Below are 14,910 nucleotides of genomic sequence, written 5' to 3' on the forward strand. Positions count from 1 at the left end.
TTGCTCTACCCAGCCTACTAAAACACTTGCATAGCAAGCAAACTCATCACCCAGGATCACTTCTGCTGTTACTCTGGGAGTAATATAAGATCCACACCTGCACCTTAGGCTCCTATCCTAAGGTATATTAACATCAGATTTACAGGCCTAAGAATACATCAGATAATTACAAAACCCAAATATCAAATTAACTCAAGATGCAAACATCTCTACAGTGTAATACAAGAAACACAAAAAATTAAGACAATATAATTTCACAAAAATTATCAATCTCTCAGAAATGACAAATTTAGATGAAATGTCTGACAAAGAATTCAAAAGAATGACATGTTCAAAGGAATCAAAGAAGTCATCACAGGAATCAAAGAAGAAAACTTCTGAAGGAATCCCAAGAGAACACAGTAAACCAACTTAATGAAATGAAGAGGTCAATACAAGACATGAATAAGAAAACAGAAATACTAAAGAAAAAGCAATCAGAAATACTAGAAATGAAAAACACACTAAATCAAATAAAAAGCTCTGCAGAAAGCCTCACCAATAGAAAAGATCAAGGAAAGGACAGAATTATCTAAACTAGAAGATGTGTTGGCAGATCAAGAAGAGCCAGCAAAGATAAAAGTCAAACTAATAGGAAGGTGTACATGGGAAATTCAAGACATTCGTGACACAATGAAGAGATCAAACACAAGAATCCAGTGGAGAGGAATTTTACTCTAAAGGCAGAGTAGGAATTTTCAACAAAATCATAGAAGAAAATTTCCCCTAAATAGGGAAAGAGATGCCAATATAGATACAGGAAGCCTTCAGAATACCCAACAGACAAAGCTAGGAAAGAACCTCTCCTCATCATATTATAATTAAACTAATAAGTATCTAAGTCAAAGAAAATATATTGAAAACAGTTAGAGAGAAACATCAAGTCACATATAAAGGCAAGCCCATCAAGATAACAGCAGGTTACTCAACACAATCTATAAAAACCATAAGGGCTAGGAATGATGTATTCCAAATTCTGAAAGATAACACCTCTCAACCAAGATTACTATATCTAGCAAAGCTACCCATCATAATTGAAAGAGAAATGAAGACTTTCCACAACAAAAACAGTCTAAAGGAATATATGACCACTGAGCCAGCTCTACAGAAAATACTTGAAGGGATCCTTCACACTGAAGAGAAAGAAAAGCAGACACATGAGAAAAGAGGGGGGAAAAAAACATATTCAAATAATAGTAAGGAAAAACAGGAAGCACTATAAAGCAAGAAGAATGACAAGAAAAAATACACACCTTTCAATAATAACTCTTAATATCAATGGCCTCAATGCCCTTACCAAAAGACACAAGCTTGCAAACTGAATTAAAAGGCAGGATACTTCTGTTTGTTGTCTCCAAGAAACTCACCTCTTCATATAAGACAGACGATTGTAGGGTGAGAGGATTGAAAATGGAATTTAAAGCAAACGGGCCTAAGAAACAAGCAAGTGTTACTATCCTAGTATCTGACAGGATAGACTTCAAACCAACATCAGTTAGGAAAGACAGTCACTTTAAGCCAGGTATGATGGCACACATCTTTAATGACAGCACTTGGAGACAAGGTAAGAGGATCACCATGAGTTTGAGGCCACCCTGAGACTACATAGTAAATTCCAGGTCAGCCTGGGCTACAGTGAGACCCCAACTTGAAAAACAAAAACAAAAACAAAAACAAAAAACCTCACTTTATATTGATTAAAGAAACAATTCAACAGGAAGAAGTTACAATTCTAAACATATATGCACCTAACGTGGGTGCTCCCAATTTCATTAGATAAACACTACTAGACTTAGGGTCACAGATAACTCTAAGCACAATTGTAATGAATAAGTGAGTTCAATTTCCTATTCTCATTAATTGACAGGTCACCCCAGCAAAAAATTAAATAAATAAACAGACAGAGAAGCATTTGGATTAAATGACATCATGGAACAAATGGACTTACAGATATCTACAGAAAACTCCACCTACATTCTGCAGAATACACAATCTTTTCAGCAGCATGTGGAACATTCTCTAAAATAGGCCATATATTAGGACACAAAGCAAATCTTAACAGGAGGCAGAGATAAGAGGATCACTGTGAGTCTGAGGTCACCCTGAGACTACACAGTAAATTCCAGGTCAGCCTGAGCTAGAGGTGAGACCCTACCTCAAAAAAGAAAAAAGAATAAGGGCTAGAGAGATGCCTTAATGGTTAAAGCGCTTGCCTGCAAAGCCTGAGGACCTAGGTTGTTGGATTCCCCAGTGCCCACATAAAGCCAGATGCACAAGGAGGCACATGTGTCTGGAGTTCATTTGCAGTGACTGGAGGCCCTGGCTTGCCCATTCATTCTCTCTCTCTCTGTCTCTCTCAAATAAGTAAATAAATAAAACTGAAATCTTCCAAACACAAAATGCCCTGGATATCCATGACCCCACAGTGCCTGGTACCACCTACATAAGACTTTGTAATAGGAGGAAAAGATGATGACATCAAAATTAAAGAGAGATTAATTGAGAGGGGGAGGAGACATGATGGAGTGTGGATTTGTGAAGGGAAAATGGGGGTAGGGAGGAAATTATCATGGTTTATTGTCCGCAATTTTGTAAGCTGTAATAAAAGTTCTATTTATTTATTTATTTTTGTTTTTTGAGGTAAGGTCTCACTCTAGCTCAGGCTAACCTGGAATTCACTATGCAGTCTCAGGCTGGCCTTGAACTCAGTGATCCTTCTACCTCTGCCTCCTGAATGCTGTGATTAAAGGTGTACACTACCATGTCCTGTAAAACAAAAGCTTTTTAAAAAAGTTATAATGGCATCCAGTGCAGCACAAACTAAAACTTCAGTAACAACCCAGTAAAAAATCTTCAGTACGCTGAAAACTTATACCCACCACATGCAAGAGCACTTTTGACATTTTTTCCTTCAAACAAAACAAGAAATTTTATATAGCAATAAACACTTCACAAAGTGATAAACTGTTTGTTTTAAATACTAAACTGAGAATCTTGATGGTATTATATATTATAGTATTTTGAATCCACAGCTTTCATTCTCCTCATTCAAATCCTTCACTGTATTTTGAGATAGTCTGGCCTGCTAGCCTCAAATTCATGACTCTCCTCCCTCAATCTTCCAGAGTGCTGAGATTAGGTCACTATGACTGACTCTGAATTACATACATGATTTAGTTCTAGTTTCATATGCATGCAACTTTTGCTCCTTTAAAATTTGAACCTAAATGACTTTTGTTTTTTGTTTTGTTTTGTTTTACCAAGGTAAGGTCTCACTCTAGCGCAGGCTGACCTGGATGGAACTCACTCTGTAGTCCTCGACTGGCCTTAAACTCACAGTGATTCTCCCACCTCTCCCTCCGAGTGCTGGTATTAAAGGTGTGTAGCACCACACCTGGCTATCTAAGTGACTTTAAAATAATTTTTATTATTAAAGAAATGCAGGGAAAAAAAGAAATGCAGGACTGGTGAGATGACTCATTTGGTTAAAGGTGCATGTTTGCAAGATCTGATGGCTTGGGTCTGATTCCCCAGTATCCACGTAAAATGAGATGCACAGTCATAAAGTGGCTCATGTACTTAGAATTCCCCCAATGCGCTTATATTTTCACTCTCTCTTCCTCCTACCCCTCGCTCTGGCCTCATAAATAAATAAATTAAATCTTAAGAAAAAAATGCAGAGGTATTAAAGATATCCAAAGAGAAATAAAAGTTTGACCAAATGATATAAAACAATTGCCCAACAGAACAAATCAATTTGCATATCAGCAATTTATGATAAAAATAAGTGTTTTCTTTCCATAAACTTTTTTGTTGTTGTTGTTTTCTGAGGTAGGGTTTTACTGTAACCCAAGCTGAACCTGGAACTCACTCTGTAGCCCCAGTATGGCCTCAAACTCATGGCCATCCTCCTACCTCGGCCTCCTAAGTGTTGGAACTAAAGGTGTATATCCAGCCTCCATAAACTTTACTTTCTAATGTTGGCAAATCAACTCCTACTCCTGCCTTTCCATATATTAGAGAAAATTTATAGCTATGTATAATTCCTTCCTGAATAATAGTTGGACTTAACTTAAAACTATAGAGCACTATGCATTAAAAAATAGAGGGGCCAGCCAGGTGTGGTGGCACACACCTTTAATCCCAGCACTTGAGAGGCAGAGGTAGGAGGATTACAGTGAGTTCGAGACTACCCTGAGACTATACAGTGAATTCCAGGTCAGCCTGGACTAGAGTGAAACCCTACCTCAAAAAACAAAAACAAAAAAAAAAGAGGGGCAGGCATAGTGATACATGCATTTAATCCCCAGCAATTGGGAGGCAGAGGTAGGAAAATTGCTGTGAGTCCAGGCCAGTCTGGAGCCACAGAATGAGTTCCAGGTCAGCCAAGGCTACAAAGAAACCTTAACTCAAAAAAAAAAAAAGGTGGGGGGGGCGCTGCTGGAGAGATGGCTTAGCAGTTAAGGTGCTTGCCTTTGAAGCCTAATGACCCAGGTTTGATTCTCTAGTACCCACGTAAGCTAAATGCACAAGGTAGCCCATGCATCTGGAGTTTGTCTGCAGTGGCTAAAGGCTCAGACGTGCCCATTCTCTCTCAAATAAATAAATAAGTAAAGTAAACAAATAAGAGGTATGGGGAGATGGCTCAGTGGTTTTGAAAAAAAAAAAGGTAGGTTAGAAATGGCATTTAAGGGCTGGAGAGATGGCTTAGCGGTTAAGCACTTGCCTGTGAAGCCTAAGGACCCCGGTTCGAGGCTCGCTTCCCCAGGTCCCATGTTAGCCAGATGCACAAGGGGGCGCACACGTCTGGAGTTCGTTTGCAGAGGCTGGAAGCCCTGGCGCGCCCATTCTGTCTCTCTCCCTCTATCTGTCTTTCTCTCTGTGTGTCTGTCTCTCTCAAATAAATAAATTTTAAAAAAATTAAAAGAAAAAAAAAGAAATGGCATTTAAATGAACATTTCCTCTGGTGCTTCCCCTACTCCTCTCATTCTTGTTTTATTTGTAAACAAAACATAACCTATACTTGTAGTTGTTATTAGACCACAAAAAATAGAGTTGCAGCAGAGGTTTATTTTTAAGAGATCACAGACACAGTTGCTAAATTATTATATTTAAAAACTATAAATATTTCTTAAAAGGGATGGAAAGATGTCTTAGTAGTTAAGGTGCTTACCTGCAAAGCCTAAGGACCCAGGTGTGATTCTCCAGTGCCTATGTAAGCCAGATGCACAAGGAGGCACATGCACCTGCAGCTCATTTGCAGTGGCTAGAGGCTCTAGCGTACCCATTCTCTCTCTCTCAATCTCTCACAAATAAATAAATTAATTATTAAAAAAAAAAACTAAATAGGGGGCTGCAGGGATGTCTTAGCAGTTAAGGCGCTTGCCTCCAAAGCCAAAGGACCAAGGTTCAATTCCCCAGGACCCAGGTAAGCCAGATGCACAAGATGGCAGTGTGCCTGCAGTTGTTTGCAGCAGCTAAAGGACCTCACCCACCTATTCTCTCTTTATATATATATATCTGCTCTCCCCTGCCCTCAAACAAATAAATAAAACAAAACATTTTTTAAAAACTAAATACAGGCTGGCAAGATGGCTTAGTGGTTAAGGCATTTGCCTGCAAAGCCAAAGAATCCTGATTCAATTGTCCAGTACCCACGTAAGCCAGATGCACAAGGGGGCACATGCATCTGGAGTTCATTTGCAGTGGCTTGGAGGCCCTGGCACACCAATCCTCTCCTTCCTCCCGTGCCTCTTTCTCTCTCTCAAATAAGTAAGTAAAATATATTTTAAAAAATTAAATATAAGTGGGGCATGGCGGCACATACCTTTAACCTCCCCACTCAGAGGTAGGAGGACTGTCATGAGTTCAAGGCCACCCTGAGACTCATAATGAATCCAGGTCAGCATGGGCTAGAGAGAGACCCAACCTTGGGGAAAAAAATACTAATTATGTCAATCTTTTTGTAAAGTGAAAGTTCAGGTGGTACTACTGTAGTAGCTTGTACAGGGCAAATTTAAAAATTATAAGGAACGAGACGCAGTGGCGCACGCCTTTAATCCCAGCACTTGGGAGGCAGAGGTAGAAGGATCGGCATGAATTCAAGGCCATCCTGAGAGTACATAGTGAATTCCAAGTCAGCCTGGGCTAGAGCGAGACCCTACCTCAAAATATCAACAAACAAAAATTCTAAGGGCTGGAAAGATGGCTCAGCAGTTAAATTTGTTTCCTGAACTCTTACTCACTGCAATTCTCCTACCTCTCAGCTTCCCAAGTGTTGGGATTATAGGAATAAACTACCACACCTAGCACTCAACTGAAAAAAATTTGGGGGGGTTTTTTGAGGCATGGTCTCACTCTAGCCCAGGTTGACCTGGAATTCACTCTGTATTCTCAGGGTGGCCTTGAACTCATATCAATCCTACCACTACCTCTTGAGTGCTGGGATTAAAGGCGTGTGCCACCACATCAGGCTCTCGACTGAAATTTTAAAAAAAATATTTATTTGCCAGAGAATGAGGGAGAAAGAGAGAACAGGCATGCCAGGGCCTCCAGCCACTGCAAACAAACTCCAGATATGTGTGCCCACTTGTGCATATGGCTGACATGGGTCTTGGGGAGTTGAACCTGGGTCCTTTGGCTTTGCAGGCAAATGCCTTAACCACTAAGCCATCCCTCCAGCCCTCAACTGAAAATTTTGTAAGCAAAATGTGTAGCTGTCACATTCTGGATTTAAGACTTAGTTGTTCAGTTTTCTCAATTATGCTTTAAACTTCATATTTATGATCACATATGTCTCATGAAGAATAAAAAAATTGTTTTTTTTTTCATTTATTTTTTATTTATTAGAGAGGGAGAGAGAGAGAGAATGGGCATGCCAGGGCCTGTAGCCACTGCAAACAAATTCCAGATGCAGGCACCACCATGTGCATCTGGCTTACATGGGACCTGAAGAATTCAAACCTGGGTCTTAGGTTTCCCAAGCAAGCACCATAACCACTGATTTCTCCAGCCCAAAAAATTGGTTTTTGATGGTAACAATTTTTAGGTCTCATTAGAACATTTCTAGTATTTAGACAGCAGTCAATCACACAGAAACTGCATTAGAAAATGAACTGTGCTTTTCTTTTAAATATTTTCAATTATTGATTTGCAAGAAGAGAGAGAGAGAATGACAATGGGTGCACAAGGGCCTAGTGCACTGCAAACAAACCAGCTACACGTGCCACCTGTGCCTCTGGCTTTATGTGAGTATTGGGGATTGAACCAGGGATGCCGGGCTTTGCAAGCAAGTGCTTTTAACCACTGAGTTATTTCTCCAGCCCTAAATCTTAACTATACTGCCTGCAATATGAAGACAGCCCAATGGTCAATATGTTAGCAAAAGAACACTTAAAAAGAGAATATAAAGCTTATTAACTGAGTCATACTTGGCTAGGTGTTTAATGTCACAAATACTTTCTAGGATGTTGCTAATAGATTAGGGCACAGTTTCATATGAAAAACTCAAAGAAGAAAAAGAATAAATACTTAAAACTTTTAAACAATGCTCCTGCCAGGTGTGGTGGCTGGTGAACGACTTTAATCCCAGCATTTAGGAAACCGAGTTAGGAGGATTTCCGTGAGTTTGAGGGCAGCCTGAGACTGCATAGTGAATTCCAGGTCAGCTTGGGCTAGAGAGACCCTACCTCAAAAGCAAAAAAAAAAATCCAAAATTTTAGCATTCATGTTTAGCTTTCCAGGCTTGACAAGGCAGTTACGTACAAATCACTTACAGCCGGGAGCCATTACATTTCCTGAGAAGTAAGAACAAATAAGTATGGTAGAAAATTTAAAAACAAAAGCAAGACAGTCTTTAAGATAAACATCAGTAATAAGGGAGAATTTAAAATTTTACAATCTACATAAACTTTTTAAGAGATGGGGAAAAAATGGAGCATGGAAAGAAAAATGGTAGAAATTGAGTGAAATCTATATAATAAAATTTGTGACAAACTCCCCCAGCCCACATCCTACATTTCATGCTTATTTCATTTGACAATTATACTCTTTTGGGGGGGGGGTTGAGGTAGGGTCTCACTCTAGCTCAGGCTGACCTGGAATTCACTATTTAGTCTCAGGATGGCCTCGGGTTCACGGCAATCCTCCTACCTCTGCCTCCCAAGAGCTGGGATTAAAGGCATGTGCACCATGCCCCGCTCTGACAATTATACTTTTGTTGTTGATTTTCCCAGGTAGGGGCTCACTCTAGCCCAGGCTGACCTGAAACTCTCTGTAGCACCAGGCCTAACTCAGGTAACAGTGATTCTCCTACCTCTGCCTCTGAGTGCTGGAAAGATTCATGCACCATGCTGGGCATCTAGCTTTATGTGGGTACTGGAGAACTGAATCCAGGCCATTGGGCTTTGTAAGTTGAGCCATCTCTCCAGCCCCTTACAATTATTCTCTTTAACCTATTCAAAACATTCCTGTGCTGCTGTTTTCTATCTGTATGTTTTTCTTATGTTTAAGGAACTCGTCAAATTAACAACAGGAGATATGAAATTCAGGGATTCGTAGTATACTAACAAGACAATCCCCCAAAGTCTGAAATTAGTGATCATCTGGATGACAAGAACATTCAAATTTAACATGGATTATGATCACTTGGTAAACCATTATGTAGCACCTATCTTACATTTCTCAATCAACTACTCTAGAACCACTGAATCTTTTTTTTAAAGGCCAAATACTGTCTATGTTGCACTGTCTTCCTCAAGACTGCCATGGGATCTCCCCAAGAGAGAAAGCAAAAGCAGTTTTCCTGAACTTTAAATTTCCAGGTTTGTAACAATTGCTGGTGTCGGGCACACAGGGGATGGGAAACACTGTCATCACATTTATTTTCTTTTTTAATTTTATTTATTTATTTGTGAGAGCCTGAGAGAACGGAGATGCCAGGTTCTCCAGCCACTGCAAACGCAGTCCAGATGCATACACCACCTTGTGCATTTAGCTTAGGGGACTCTCGAACCTGGATCCTTTGGCTTCGCCGGCAAGCGCCTTAACCGCTAAGGCATCCCCTCCAGCCCAACTCCTTATATGAGCAGTGACCTTAGGCTGATATGACATTTTTCCAAGCTCCCCAAAAAGCGACATACCATGCTATCACAAAACACTGAGGGCCCAGGGAGATGCAAAGCCATGTCTGTCTGTCACTTGACGTCGCCCCGACACCAATGGCAAAGTTAATCTTCGTCGGTGATCACAACTACTTTTAAAAGGCAAGTGAGGGAGATCGCCTAGCCTCCATGACAGACAGACACGATTAAGGACAAGCATGCCGTGACATCTCCAAGTGGAATAATCATAAGAGCGAGGGCAGAGCCTTCTGTATTCGGGTGGGGATACAGGGGACGGGAAATGCTGTAGGAAAAAAAAAATAATATAATAATAATAATAATAATGGGGTGAGAGGCAACGTCGCCTAGATAAGCCCCAAGTTACATCCTTCTGGCAGCTTCGTCAACTCGGCGGTCGGGTCCCCGGGGAGCTGCGGGCGGCCGGAAGCCCAGCGACTCCACGACGCTCGCGCGCTCCGAGCACCTGGGCTTCGCGGAAGCGGCGAGCGATGCTCGGGGCGGGGCGCGGCCGGGAGGACTGGGGGGGTCCGCGGCCGGCCGAAGACCCACCTACGCGGGCGGGCGGCCATCCCGCCTCCTCGCTCACCTGCGGAGCCGATTTCCATTCATGGAGCTGGGGGGAGTGCTTGGGGCGAGAAGGGCGGCCGCTCGCGCGGACCCTGTCCGAGGCGGAGGCGCGGGGGGGTGATGGCGGCCGGCCCCGCGTCGTCGTCGGCGGCGGCGGCGGCGGCTCGCGCGCTCCCCGACCAGCCGACCCGCCGCTCCAGAGACCGGCGTGAGGCGAGGAGACGGGCGCCCCGTCCGGAACTTGCGTCGTCGCCGCCGCTGACGCTCGGCCCGCTCCCTCACCACCGCTCGCTCGCCCGGCCGCCCCCGGAAACACGCCGGCGTCAGTTCCGCCGCCCCGCGCGTCCGGCCGTCCCGTGCGGGAGCGGCGGTGCGGGCGCGAGCGGCCCGGGCGGGAGTCGGGCCCCGGCGCGCCGAAGCTCGGCCGGCCTCCTCTCAGCGGGCGGGCCCGCCCCGTCACGGCCCCGGGTGGCCCGGCCTCCTTCTCCACCTCCGCGCCGGGTACCGCTGGCCCGAGGCCACGTCGCGGCCGGAGGAGCCGTCTACCTGCCGAGCGCTGGTGCTGCTCCGGCCCGCGCCCGCTCACCTGTCCAGGCCAACCGCGCGGCCCCTTGGGCCACACCGTTTCTGGGGTGGCCTCCCAGCAGTCCATTGATACCGCAGTTCATAGAAAGTCCCTGCGTTGCCTTAACTTTTTTTTTTACCCCCTCCTACGTAGTGTCTCTCATTCTAGCCCAAGTTGACCTGGAACGCACCGTGTGTAGTCTCAGGCTGGCCCTGAACCCACAGCCATTCTCCAACCTCTGCCTCCCGAGTGCTGGGATTAAAGGCGTGCGCCACCAGGCCCGGCTTCAAAGCACTATTTTTAAATTTTTACTTTAGAGAGAGAGAATTGGTGCCCCAGGGCCTCAGCGACTGCAACCGAACCCCAGACTCTTGTGTCACCCAGTGGGCACATGCAACCTTGCGCTTGCCTCACCTTTATGCGTCTGGCTTATGTGGGATCTGGAGAGTGGAATGGGTCTTTAGGCTTCACAGGCAAGTGTCTTAACTATTGAGCCATCTCTCCAACCCTCAAAGCACATTTTTAAAAGTGAGAACAAATCCTATTTTCAGCATGCAACCGTCCCTCAGGCAGCAGGACTTTGGATAAGTCACTTGATTATTTGGGCTTTAGTTTCCTCATCTGAAGAATCAAAAAGAGCTAGAAAGATGGTTCAGTGGTTAAGGCGCTTGCATGCAAAACCTAACAACAGATTCCCCACTGCCCACGTGAAGCCATATGCACAAAGTGGCGCATGTATCTAAAGGTTGTTGGCAGCAGCTGGAGGCCCTAGTGTGCCCATTCTCTCTGCTTGCAAATAAATATTTTAAAAGAGCCAGGTGTGGTGGCACATGCCTATGATCCCAGCACTTGGGAAGCAGAGGTAGGAGGATCACTATTAGTTTGAGGCCACCCTAAGACTACATAGTGAATTCCAGGTCAGTCTGGGCTAGAGTGAGACCATACCTCAAAAAACCTAAATAAATAATAAATAAAATGCTGTATTTTTTTTAAAAAAAAAAAAAAAAGGAAAATTGGGGCTGAAGAGAGAGCATAGTGGTTAAGGTATTTGCCTCCAAAGCCTAAGGACCCAGATTCAGTACCCAAGTAAAGCCATATGCACCAGACAGTGCATACATCTGGAGTTCATTTGCACTGGCTAGAGGTCTTGGTGCACCCATTTTCTGTATGTCTGCATCTCTCTCCCTGTCTCTAATACATATTTTTTCATTCTCTCCCTGTGTCTTTCTCTCAAATGATTTTTGTTTGTTTTTGTTTTTTGAGGTAGGGCCTCTCTCTAACCCAGGCTAACCTGGAATTCACTATGAAGTCTCAGGGTGGCCTTAAACTCACAGCAATCCTCCTACCTCTACCTCCTGAGTGCTGGGATTAAAGGTGTGCACCACCATGCCTGGCTAAATATTTTTTAAAAGTGGGCTGGAGAGATAGCGGTTAAGGTACTTGCCTGCAAAGCCAAAGGACCTTGGTTCAATTCCTCAGGACCCACGTAAGCCAAATGCACAAGGTGGTGCATGCGTCTGCAGTTTGTTTGCAGTGGCTGGAGGCCATTCTCTCTCTCTTTCTTTCTCAAATACATAAATAGAAATATAAAATATTTAAAAAATTGTGTGGGGGGGGAGCTTTTTGAGGTAGGATTTCACTCTAGCTCAGGCTGACCTGGAAGTCACTATGTAGTTTCAGCATGGCCTCGAACTTACAGCAATCCTCTTGCCTCTGTCTCCTGAGTGCTGGGATTAAAGGCATGTACCACCAAGCCCGGCTCTAAAATAATTTTTAAAATGGGCTGGAGAGATAGCAATTAAGGTGCTTGCCTATGAAGCCTAAGGACCCAGGTTTGATTCCCCAGGACCCACATAAGCCAGATGCAGAAGTTGGCACATGTGGATTTAAAGAAAAAGAAAATTGAAAACTATTGCTCTTCAAAACAAAAAGGCAAAGCACAGATTGGCAAGAATATTTGCAAAACATATATCTAACAGAGAAGTTGTTTCTAGAATTTATAAACAACCTTTAAAATTCAGTAAGAGAGGGCTGAAGAGATGGCTTAGCAGTTAAGGTGCTTGCCTGAAAAGCCAAAGGACAAGGTTCAACTCCCCAGGACGCATGTAAGCCAGATGCACAAGATAGTGCATGCATCTGGAGTTCATTTGCAGAGGCTGAAGGCTCTGGCATGCTCAGCCTCTCTCTCTCTCTCTCTCTCTCTCTCCCCCTCTTTCTCTCAAATGTTAAGAAAAAAAATTTAAATTTTTTTATTTTTTATTTTTTTTATAACTTTTTTTTAAATTATTTATTTATTTATTTGAGAGCTACAGACACAGAGGGAAAGACAGATAGAGGGAGAGAGAGAGAATGGGCGCGCCAGGGCTTCCAGCCTCTGCAAACGAACTCCAGATGCGTGCACCCCCCTGTGCATCTGGCTAACGTGGGACCTCGGGAACCGAGCCGGGAACCGAGCCTCGAACCGGGGTCCTTAGGCTTCACAGGCAAGCGCTTAACCGCTAAGCCATCTCTCCAGCCCAAAAAATTTAAATTTAAAAGGTGCACACCTTTAGTCAATTCCAGCACTTTGGAGGCTCAGGTACTAGGATCACTGTGAGTTCAAGACCAGCCTGAGACTACCTAGTGAATTCCAGGTCAGCCTGGACTAGAGTGAGACCATACCTTGAAAAACAAAAAATAAAAATAAAAAAATCAGTAAGACAGCCAGGTGTGGTGGTGCACACCTTTGATCCCAGCACTTGGGAGGTAGGAGGATTGCCCTGAGTTCAAGGCCACACTGAGACTACATAGTGAACTCCAGGTCAGCCTTGGCTAGAGTGAAACCCTACCTCAAAAAAAAAAAAAAAAAATCAGACAACCCAATTTTAAAATGAGTAAAGATCTGATATTAAGATACCAAATAAGTGCATTGGTCATTAGAAACAGGTACAATGAGATACCCAATACTCACTCAGGAAAGACAAGTTTCTCAACTGCCTACTTTAACAGCTGGTAAGTCTCCAAGACTAGTAAGTCAGACTCAGTGGTTGAGAGTGCTCCACTATTTCCTAGGTGCCATTATTATTCTACAGCACTTAGACACTTATTCTACACTCCTTATTTCGTGTGTCAGAGATATCACCACTGGATAGCATTCGCCAGCAGTTTCTATGGGGTGGAAGGAAATGACTTGGCACTGCAGCAAATACAATATTAAAGAGGTGGAGCCAGGCGTGGTGGTGCACACCTTTAATCCCAGCACTCAGGAAGCAGAGGTAGGAGGATCACTGTAAGTTTGAGGACCTCCTGAGACTCCATAGTGAATTATAGGTCAGCCTGGGCTAGGATGAGACCCTACCTCGAAAAACCAAAAATAAAAAATAGGGCTGGAGAGATGGCTTAGTGGTTAAGCGCTTGCCTGTGAAGCCTAAGGACCCCGGTGCGAGGCTCCACTCCCCAGGACCCACGTTAGCCAGATGCACAAGGGGACGCACGCATCTGGAATTCGTCTGCAGTGGCTGGAAACCCTGGCATGCCTATTCTCTCTCTCTCTACCTCTTTCACTGTCTGTCGCTTTAAAATAAATAAATAAAAATAAATAAACAAACAAACAAACAAATAAGTAAATAAAGTGGGCCTTTGGAACATGAGTCAAGACTGAAGGTCCACTGCCACTCACTCTGCTCTTGGAAAAGTCATTCTTAAGATTCACTTTCTCGGGCTGGAGAGATGGTTTACGGTTAAGCGCTTGCCTGTGAAGCCTAAGGACCCCGGTTCGAGGCTCGGTTCCCCAGGTCCCACGTTAGCCAGATGCACAAGGGGGCGCACACATCTGGAGTTCATTTGCAGAGGCTGGAAGCCCTGGCGCGCCCATTCTCTCTCTCTCCCTCTATCTGTCTTTCTCTCTGAGTCTGTCGCTCTCAAATAAATAAATAAAAAATTTAAAAAAAAAAGATTCACTTTCTCAATGCATACCAAAGCTTTCCAAGAGAATTTTACAATCAACCTCATGTAAGGGCTGTCAGGTTCTGAGATAGAGCAGTTAGTTGAGGGAGTTTTACGTTAGAGACTATTTTGTAATGTAGTGAATGGTACCTTTATAAGAAGAGTGACTTGCCATTACATTTTTATAGCTAATCTTTATAAATTCTAATGTTGAGTTTTAATGATTATTTTTAATATTTTATGTAGTTTGTTCAGTGAAAATCTGCTTCTCATCCTTTTTATATTATGAGAGTTAACAGACTAATATTTGAAATTATAAGTTTTATATGGAAATCTCAAGTTCAAAATGTCAGTTACACAAGTGTTAAACTCTGTATTCTAATTTGTATACACCTTGAAACTGTACTGCAAAACCATTGTGCTTGTTTCATATTGTCATCTGTGAAATTAAAGAATATTTGATTAAAAAAAAGATTCACTTTCTCTAAAGCTGGATTACATATATAGAGGAGACACTGCTTGATGACATAATAGCTCTTCCCTGCTTTTTTTTTTTTTTTTTTTTCTGGCTTTGACTTTTTTATTTGGGGGGGAGTCAAAGAAGGGTCTCACTCTAGCCCAGGCTGACCTGGAATTCACTATGTAGTCTCAGGGTGGCCTGGAACTCATGTTGAACCTCCTATCTCTGCTGGG

The 14,910-nt window shown here is 43.3% G+C and overlaps 1 protein-coding gene across 2 annotated transcripts in view; it reads right to left on the bottom strand.

Annotated features, from left to right (window-relative positions):
* Positions 1 to 9,837, bottom strand: part of Ago3 (argonaute RISC catalytic component 3) — a 148,519-nt gene extending 138,682 nt beyond the window's left edge. For both annotated transcript variants that reach the window (XM_004665222.2, XM_045148894.1), the window contains exon 1: positions 9,748 to 9,837. In XM_004665222.2, the coding sequence (XP_004665279.1) occupies positions 9,748 to 9,766 (19 nt within the window). In that variant the 5' untranslated portion in view covers positions 9,767 to 9,837. The remainder of the gene's footprint in view (positions 1 to 9,747) is intronic.
* Positions 9,838 to 14,910: the final 5,073 nt, after the last annotated feature.

Source organism: Jaculus jaculus, chromosome 5 (assembly GCF_020740685.1).
Source record: "Jaculus jaculus isolate mJacJac1 chromosome 5, mJacJac1.mat.Y.cur, whole genome shotgun sequence".
NCBI lineage: Eukaryota > Metazoa > Chordata > Mammalia > Rodentia > Dipodidae > Jaculus > Jaculus jaculus.